The sequence below is a fragment of the Myotis brandtii genome, unplaced genomic scaffold (assembly GCF_000412655.1).
Source record: "Myotis brandtii unplaced genomic scaffold, ASM41265v1 scaffold550, whole genome shotgun sequence".
Taxonomy (NCBI): domain Eukaryota; kingdom Metazoa; phylum Chordata; class Mammalia; order Chiroptera; family Vespertilionidae; genus Myotis; species Myotis brandtii.
Genome location: NW_005370043.1, coordinates 3,548,068 through 3,557,834, shown reverse-complemented (window position 1 = coordinate 3,557,834; position 9,767 = coordinate 3,548,068). Strand labels below are relative to the sequence as shown.

General features: G+C 52.0%; 1 protein-coding gene across 1 annotated transcript in view; it reads right to left on the bottom strand.

Moving 5' to 3' along the window:
- Positions 1-9,761, bottom strand: part of PITX3 (paired-like homeodomain 3) — an 11,071-nt gene extending 1,310 nt beyond the window's left edge. The window contains exons 1-4 of the mRNA XM_014549385.1: positions 9,712-9,761; positions 807-936; positions 464-666; positions 3-14 (exon numbers count right to left, since the gene is read on the bottom strand). Coding sequence (XP_014404871.1) covers positions 3-14; positions 464-666; positions 807-924 — 333 coding nt within the window. The 5' untranslated portion in view covers positions 925-936; positions 9,712-9,761. The remainder of the gene's footprint in view (positions 1-2; positions 15-463; positions 667-806; positions 937-9,711) is intronic.
- Positions 9,762-9,767: the final 6 nt, after the last annotated feature.

The following is a 9,767-nucleotide window of genomic DNA, read 5'->3' as shown; positions in this document are numbered from 1 at the left end:
TTCTTGAACCACACCTGCGGGGGGAGGAAAGGCTGTCGGACCGGGCGCCGCGGCTGGGGGTGGGTCCCCCGGATGGGGGTTCAAGCCGGGCCGGAGCCCAGAGGATTAATAAGCCGAGATGGCTGGAGACGGGAATGGGGTCGCGGAGGAGCGCGTGGAGTCAGGGAGCTGAGGACAGAAGCAGTGGGCGGCAGAACTAAGTCAATGGCGCGGGGAGTAGTCGGTCAAGGAGGGGTGGCGAGGAGGACGAGCGACCGTCCCAGGGGAGAGGAAGCGTGGGTCGGGAGTGACAGGGTGGAGATGGGTGGAAAGCAGTGGGTAGCGGGCCGGGGCTTTGGGACTTCGGGTGTCGGGTCCGAGGTGGGGCAGGCAGGGCAGAGCCACGGGTTGCAGGTGTCTAAGCTACTCGCTAAGCGGCCCGAGAGGAAGAGCTGGGTGGGTGGCGGATCTGGGCGCGCCGTACCCGCACGCGGGCCTCGGTGAGGTTGGTCCACACGGCGATCTCCTCGCGCGTGCTCATGTCGGGGTAGCGGTTCCTCTGGAAGGTGGCCTCCAGCTCCTGCAGCTGCTGGCTGGTGAAGTGCGTGCGCTGCCGCCGCTGCTTCTTCTTCAGCGAGCCGTCTTCGGGGGAGCCGCCGGGCAGCGAAGCCGAGGCCTTCTCCGAGTCTGGGACCGGGTTGGGGCAGGTCACAGGGATTCCCGGGCTGGGGGTACCTCCTCCACCCGCCACTCACTCCCACCCGGGCCCCACCCCCATTAGGGATGGAGCTGTTATCTCCCCTACGCCCAGAAGGGGGCGCGCTCACCGCTGTGTTCTTGGCCCTTGCAGCCGTGTTCTGGGAGTGGGGGGTGGGGAGTGCCCGCGTCTGACAGTGATAGGGCCGGGCTCCGGGCCTCCGCCTCGCTGAGCAGGCCGAACTCCATGGAGAGGAGACTCTGGAGGGAAGAGAAGACACAGACCAGGCCAATGGGGCTAAAATCTCCGGGTTATCCGGTCCCCAAAAGTGTTTCGCCACAGGTTCGCTGTCCCCTTTCACAGCCCCCAACATAAAGCTACTCCTGTGTGGGGTGCCCTAGGATAGAATAGGGAGACAGCAGCCTAAGGGGAAAAAAGTGTATACTCAAAAACTTCATGCACAGATATACACACTAGACTTTGTTTTGTTCACGGCCAGGCACCTAGAACTGTGCCTGGTGCACAGTTGGTGTTCAATAGATATTTATTGAATTAATGAAAACCACAACGATTGCACACCACATGCCATATACCATCCCTCTCACACGAATGCCCAATATTCCCATAAACTTATACATGCCCCTCAGTCAATCACACCTAACACATAGCCGGAACCTCTGTTGCTCATTGAACCAGACCTGATACTTCTCCCATAAAGATAATCACTGCTGTCAATTATGAGTACGTACTGTGTGCCTTTATCTCATTATCTCTCCCCTCACAAGAATGCATCAATATTAAGTATGGTCACCTTTTTCAGATGGTGAAATTGAGACTTGAAGTAACAATTAAGGGTCACAGGGGAAAAAAAGGGTCACAGAGCTTGTAAGCAGTGGAACTGGGATCTGAATCTGCTCTGGGAGACTCCTAAGCTAATGTTTTTTCTCCATTTGTTTTTTTCTTTCTTCTTTATTTAAAAATACATTTTTATTGATTTTAGAGAGGAAGGGAGAGGGAAAGGTAGAAACATCAATGATGAGAGAAAATCATTGATTGTCTGCTTCCTGTACAACCCCTACTGGGGATTGAGCCTGCAACCCGGGCATGTGCCCTGACTGGGAATGGAACCATGACCTCCTGGTTCATAGGTTCAACCACTGAGCCACACGGGCCGAGCTCTGTTTGCTTTTTCAAATTGTGTTCTTTAGGGCCCCTACCCAGAAACCCCCTCAGGGACTGGAACTCAGGGCTAGTCTCAAGGATGGAACCCTAGCTTGGTCTTGATTTGATCTGCTACATCTAGGGTAGCTCTGCTTTTGACTGTTTTGTTCATGCTTCCTGGAGAGACTTCATTTGAAAAAAGGGTTCCAGAATAAAACCCTCGTTTGAAAACCACTAGGCATTCGGCTCTCTCTGATTCTGATCCAGGCACACTTCACATCCTACCAGTCATTGTTCTACTCACATGCACAGCCTCTAGCAGGCCCACCCCAGGCAGGCCGCAGATATGAGCTTCTGAAAACCCCCTTGCTGCCCTTACTTCCTATCCCAAACCTTGCCTGACATTACCCAGGAGCCTGCTTGGGTCCCTCTTCAAGTCTCCCCTGCAGGTGTCTCTTTTCTGCTGGCTCTCCCAGGCCCTCTCTGGTAGGAGGAAGGGAAAGGGACACTGGTGGGGCTCAAGAACTCTGTATGCCTCTAAGTCAGAGGAGAACCAAAGGAGGGCAGGGACAGAGGAACAGGGTGAGGAGCTGGGCGGGAGGGGTCCATCTACCTTCCGGTTAACAGGGATTTAATACAGGCTGTGCAAGGTGGCATTAATGTGGTGGATTAGCCTAAGTTGAGATGTTTGTCACTTGGCTGCTCTGAATTTATTAGGAGCCTTTCTCGGGGAGGCACAGATGGGCAGTGGCCTGTATTTGCACATGGTAATGCCCCCTTCAACCAGCTCAGAGGGGACAGCTGTCCCCTGCCCCCACCTCTCAAGTAAGATTGGGGTGGGAGGGACAGAGGTCAAGGCAGGAGTGGAGGAGCAACCCTTGTTCTTTCCACCGGCACAGGAGACTAGACCTTGGACCTTTTCCTAGGATTAAAGAGGCAGGCCTGAAGGGGATCTGGGAAGGAAGGAGGGAAGTCAGCCCAGGGTGGAGGTGCTCAGCTTACCTCTCTCAGGTCTGAGGTCAGGCGTCAGAGGCTTGGGGCCAGCTCAACAATGCTCTGGTGGAAGGGAGATGCCCTTGGGAGGGACCTACAGCAGTCTTGACTAGAAGCTCTTCCCACATAGCTGGGAAGGCACAGAGCTGAGAGCCGGACAAAGGGGTGCTCTGAAGTCTCCTTTTACTTTATACCCAAGAGGACAAAGACGGTAAAGGGGGTCCAATACATGATGCAGAGGAGACTAGACTTTGGGTGGTGAGCCCACAATAGAGTATACAGATGTCTTATTATAAAGTCGCACACCTGAAATTTATATGTTATTAACCAATGTTACCCCAATAGATTTAATAAAAAATAAAATAAATATATTTTTTAAAAGATGCCCTCAAAATATAAACCATGCCTCTGATTTCTTCAGAGGTCACAGGAGCAACAAAGAATTGGGAAAAGAGACATTTGGGTTTGCCTGCAGGGAAAGCTAAATCCCACCATTGCCCTTTATCCTCCCAGTCTGCTTTGGCTCCAGACTTCTAATTTTCCAAACTCCCCTTCCCCCAGCATTCCATACCTGTGTCTTGGTTTCACCCTTTATTTCAGCAAAGGGAGGCAGGGTGAGGAGAGATAAGGGCCAGAGTAAAAGATGAAGCTGAGAAAGCAGAGTTCAGGCTGTGTGTTCCTAGAGACAGACAGACACACATGCAGACACACAGAGGCCCCCACTCAGACAAAATAAGCACTTGGACTTGGAACTAGAGGCATACAAACACACACTCTCCCACACATGTGCTCCCACATTCAAGCAGACAGACACACACTGTCACACAGTCTCCTCTCTCTGTGACAGGGACAGCTGCCTTGGCTGTTTTGGAACTAGCCATTACCCTCCCCCCTCCCTTTCCTGGCCCCTCTGAACCTCAGCTTTCAGTCCCAGGAACTAAGGACTCTGTGGGGGAGGAGGAGGCCAAAGGGGCCAGGGGAGTGGTCTGCACCCAGTGGCTGCTGGGGAAAGCCTGTTTGGCTGAATGGGGAGATGGCAAGAAAATGCTGGAGGAAGAGGGTGAGGCGGGGGTGGGGCCAGAAACTGCCCAGGCCTCTTTTAGGAAAGTAATCTGGTATAGCCCAAAGAAAGTAGGTTTGGAGTCAAAAGATCTTGGTCCATGTCCTGGCTCTCCAACTTACTAGCTATGCGATCTTGGCAAATTACCTCTCTGAGCATATTTTTTCATCTCTAAAAGGGAGATCATAATCCCTCTACCTTCAGTATTGTTATAAGGTTAAAATAAAATATAACATGTAAAAATGGGTACAACTCTATCCAAGTATGTTTTTTTCTTATTCATAGAAGAGATGCCTATTTGGCACCTTCTGTGAGCTGGGCATTGAGTAAGGCACCAAGGATAGAGTGGCAAATAAGAGCTCATCCTCATCTCTGCTCTTGCTTGAGTGGTTCACCTCCCTAGACTCTGTATCTCCCAGTGAAGAATTTCTCTGGTGAATAAAGAGGTGAGTATACTGCATTTTAGAGAGGGATACAAAGGTGTGTTGTGAGCACTCTGTCCTGAACATAAAGGTGAGCCCAGTCAATAAGGTAACAGCACAATGGGTAGAGTAACCCAAGTTGGGAGTCACTTTGGGGACCAGGGACTGGTAAAGGAAAGGATGGAGCCTCAGGCTCCTGACTGGGTTACTAATAGAAGATAGAGGGGATGAGAAGGGCCCTGACTGTGAAACGGAAAACAACACTAAAGCCTGTCAAGTAATAGGAAAATGAAGGGTGGGGCATAGGTATCTAGGTGGGCTGGTGAGGCAGAGGCTGCGGGCGCCCAGTGGTTGTCTGAGCTGGAGACAGGTTGGCTGAGGATTAAGCTCCCTAAACTGCAAAATTGAGACTGAGGCCAAGGACTTCACCTCACTCAGTGGACAGGGACAAGCAGTAGGTCTTGTAGCCACAGGTTTGGTTGATGCTGATAGGAAATGCCAGGCAGGACCAAAGAGAGCCAAGAGGTAACAGTGGTGCTGGGTCCAGCTTTGGGAGGGGCTGCCTGTCCCACCACCAGTCTTCCTGACACCCCCTGCAGAGGATGCATGGCTCAGGCCCCACTGGTGTCAGAGGGCAATCCTAGCCCTAAGGAGAAGGGAGGGCCTACAGAGGTGCTCTGATTGTGAAGTACAGGCTGGAATTACAGGACGATGTCATAAACTGCAGCAAGAACAAAATACCCAACTTATATTAAGGTGGAGAGCAGAGAATATCATAGGTCAGAGAAGCCATAGTGGGGAGGCCATGGTTGATCCAAGGGGTTCATGGCAAGAGGTCAACTGCCATGTGTACCCACTTTTGTCCTGAAGCCAAAGGGGTAAACCAGGGCCACGGCCAGAAAGCCCCCAAGAAGTTACAACAATTAATGCCTAAGACAGGAAACACACCCTGGAACTTAAATAGGAGAACTTTCCCCTGCAGGGACAGAATAAGGAGGAAGATAAGAGGGGATGGCGCTGTGATGCTGTGGCTCAGCCAGCAGCAAGTTGGTGGACAGGTGTAAATCAGGTCCCCACACCATCCCGTAAACCTGAAACTGAAGCGAGGCCCTTAAGTGCACACAGCCTCACATTCACTAGCGATGCTGAGCACCCAAACGGTCTGGTCTGCTGAACTGCAGTGACAAATGGGAACGAATAAAGACAGCTGGAGACAAGCTCACAGCCCCAAGGGGAAACCCTGAGATTCAGGTGGAGGCAGCAATAATTTGATACACTTAATTTATTAAGGGGTGAGTCAGGGATCAGAGGAATGAACCTCCACACTCTTTCTTCCCTTCCTTCCTTCCTTCTTTCCTTCAGCAAGTGTTAGGTGCTAAGACAGATCCCCAAGACTGGTAAGGCAAAGACCCTAACTTCTAGGAGCCTCTAGGGAGGCAAACAGCACAGAATGAAATGATGGGCTGCTTGAGTCTGTTTCTCAGACTTTGATAGATAGACAAATGGAAGCCCATGTAAGGTGTATGTTTTGGGGCTAAGAGATTGTAGCAGGTTCGGAGGGCAACAGGGACAACGAGAGATCATCGGAGAAAAATGGGTCAGGCTGGGGAGGTGTCTCCAATGAGGGGTGGTGGTTCAGGTTTGATACGATCTAGGCTAGAGCATCTCTAGATTTTCCATTAAAAACCCCACCAAGACGAGTAAGAGGGAATATCACCCTGGAACACTAGGGGCGCAACCTAAAACAGATGCCACCGGTATGAAATGTCTTTGAGCTCTCCAGCCGTATGTTAAAACTGAAAGTAAATTTTGCATTCTATTCCATAAAGTTGTTATGTTTGTTTTAATATAAAAATAAAGTGTTCTCTCCAAATCTCCAAGTGACATCATCACACCAGGAAGATAGATGGGCCTGTTTAGCCTGCAGTGTCATGCTCCTCTCACTCCTATACTGCCCTCTTCCACTTCAGCCCCCTACAGAGAAGCATTGCTCCAAGCAGTGGGCGTCACTGGAGGCTTAAGGCAGGAGAGGGACATAGAAGCAGCATCTTTGGGACCTTTATTTGGCCTTGGTGAGCAGACTAGATTGGGCAGGGGAGAGATGGGAAAGGGGCTCTTTGAAAGCAGTTCTTTCTCATTCCACCACCTACCTCTTCCTTTCTTTCTCCACCACTCTTATCATGGATCCCTGTTGGTGACTATGGGCTAGACATTCTAGATAATCCCAAAGCTCAGGACCTAATGGATCCTTCATATTAGCTGCCATCTCTCTGCCCCACACTCTGGGCAGCATCATTTAGAGTGAACAGAGAAGAAAAGATTTGGGTGGCTCCTCCCATCTCTCATCCCCATCCCAGCTCAGTGTTAGTTTGCCTCCCCTACCCTCTCTTCCTGGACCTGGGTCTTGGATCCATATTCACATCCTTAAGCAGCAGACAGGCAGGGAATAGATCAGGATATTTGGCCTGGTAGAGGAGTCAGGCATTCGGGGAGCTCCTTTGAACTCTTCTCAGAGAGGGGCAGGGGTAATGGCTGGCATCTGAAGCCTGAGATAGGGTGTTTCCTCTGTCATTGAGAATCTTCCGGTGGCTGGATCGGGGATGCTAGCTGGCTGATTTAAGACTTGAGACACCACCCTTCCAAGCAAAGATTCTACAGTTTGGGCATAATCACGGCAGTAATATCTCTTGTTTCTATGGTGCTTTTCCACTTGCAAAAGGCTTTCATGTATATGATTTCATTTAACTCTTACAACCACTGCGAGTGGCAGGAATGACCAACCCCATTTAACCTCTGAGAAGATGAATTTGTAAAGGTTACACAGATTGAAGACCAAGGACTGAGGTCTTTTCACTCCTAGCCCCCTCCACCCCAGCAGCCATTTGCGGCTCTGACATGCACCGATCCTCTCAAGCCCCAAAGAATTCTATTTCTACTTCCTGACTCTACCAACCCTCTGGGAATGAGCTCTGGAAGTTGACTGCCCACCTTGTGCCTAGGGACATGTTTCTATTCATCTTGCGCTAGCATCATTCCAGTTCTAAGGGGCCCCTCATCTCTGGTTTCAGAATTTGAGGAGCAAGCAAGTCTTCTGTTTATCGATGCCTTTCATTATTTTGTGAGTTTTTCCACCCCATCTCACTTTCCAGAGGCTTAAACTTTGAAGTTTGCCCTCTCCAGCAGCCACTGGCTCTCCATTCTGTGAACTATTCTCTGACACTTCCCTAAGTCCATGATATTCTTCCTAGGAGCCAGTGACTCGGGAATGCACTCAGCTACGTGGTTTTATGCAAGGATGGGAGAAGGTTCTGCCTGTTGTTTCCAGTCATCTTCATTATGATGCTGTTGCTTTTTGGCCTTTTGGCAAAATCAGAACTTTGGGCTAAGGTCTTCAGGGAACCATCTGCAACACCTTCCCTATTCCTTTTCTGACTCAGAGACTTTCATCAGCCATAATTTCCGTGATTTTCAAAGGTGATGGGAGCTCAAGCCCCTGAAAAGGGTATCAGAATGTGGCGAGAGTATTGGTTTGACTCTATATTTATCAAAAAGGGGCAAGGAACAAAGAAGGTTGAGAAACAATGTTCTAGCTGGTAATACCTAAACTTTAAAATTGAAGAATGGAGGTGGGGGTGAGGGTAATATGTATTGTATGTCACTCATGGGTGGAGGATGAGAATGTTTGCTATCCACTTGTTTAAATTATTTACTCATTGCTAAACACATCACCTTGCACTTGCCCCATGAAAACCCAGTCTCCAACCCAGCTGTTTTCCTCACTAACATAGACTGGGAGAGTTCTCTCTACTCTGTTCTCTTCAGCCTAACTGGGGTCTGTCTAGTTACAGAGTTGGGGTCAGGGTGGGTGGTTATTGTAGGGGTCCAAAGAATCAGGGCCCACCCGCAGCTAAAGGGAAAGCACATAGGACAGCTGGGTATGGCTGAGACGCCCTTTCCAACCAGAGTTGGGGGCCTCACGTTGGACCTAAGAGTCTTGATCCCATGTGTCTCCTTCCTACCTCGGCTCAGCCATCAGGGTGTTTTTGAGATTGGGGGGGCTGAGGGAGCAAAAAGGGAAATAAGGCCACAGGGTTTGCTTTGCTAAAGGATTGCAGTTTTCTCTTCAGGCCTGGGCTCCTGCTCCCTGCAGAGAAGGCCCCTTTAACCTACTGGCACCCAGGCAAGAAGTTTGGGGGTGTCTGATCAGCTGTATTAGAATGAGGGGTTTCCTCAGAGTTTGTGAAGGCACGGAGGTTAGCAGGGGCTTGTGCTGGGCCCCTCCTCGCCCTCCCTTTGTGGTTCACTCCTTTTCCTGGACTTGAATCCCACTAGCAGCGCCCCTCATGGATTTCTCTGCTCAGATTTGGATTCTGGAAGTCCAGGCGATGCTTGGATCTGGTTTGAGTTGGGGAGGGAATCTCACCCACCACCACTTCGCCCCAAGGCCCAGCTGTAGGCTTTACTCTCACTCCCTGCTCCTGAGCCCCACAGCCCCTCCGAGCAGAAACAAGTTTGCAAAGTGGGGTTTGAGGCGAACCCCACTGCACACGCAGCAGCTGGGTAGGCGCTGCCCGGTAAATGGACATGCCACTCGGCCAGGGACATTCTGTCACCGCTGCCTGACACAGCGCCTGCTCCAGGGAGACCCACCTCGCCGCCTCGGACATTCTGTCCGCTACCGGCCCTGCGCGCTGCGGACATTCTGTCCGATGTCGTGGCGGCCCCAGGCTGGGACCCACGCGGACCCTGACACCCCCAGCCGGACACTCCAGACCCGCTGCCTGTGATTCGGGCTGCCCAGCCACTGCCCTGCCGCCCGCACGGCGACCATCTGACCTGGTCGCGGTCAGCCTCTCACTACAAGGCGCCTATCGCAACTGCGAAGCCGCTGAAAAGAGAAGCGTGAGCAACTAGACGCACCCCTACCCCCAGTGCCTGGAGTCCGAGCTGAGCCCCAGGCGAGGGGCGCTGGACTCCGCCAACTGCCCCTACACTGGGCAGCCGCTGCCAACTCCCCCCACTGGCCAGGGCCTCAGCAACCCCTTTTGCTCCCTGGCTGTCTGCCCCGCGCCCTCTGATTCTAGGGTGCTTTCTGGTAATGGTTACCCGACTCTCTCTAGACCCCGCTTCGCGGAGCCCCTGTTCTGGCTTCATGTCTCCGGCTTCTCTCCGGGTCCCCCTGACTTCTTCCCCCCTTTCTGTCCTCCAAGTTCTGACTCTGAATTTCCCTTTCCCTAAGTCCTGGCCCTGGGTCTGCAGTCCGCCCTCCCAGTTTCGACCCGTTCCCCAGGTACCGTTCCCCAGTTCAGCCGACCCAAGTCCCGTTTTAGGGACCCCAAAGTCCAGCCATGGCCCCTTGACCCCTTGAGCCCGTGTCCCCGCCATGGTCAAGCACTCACAGTGAGTCCCGCAGCAGGCGGACTCCCGGCAGCGGCGGTGGCGGCGGCGGCCGTTG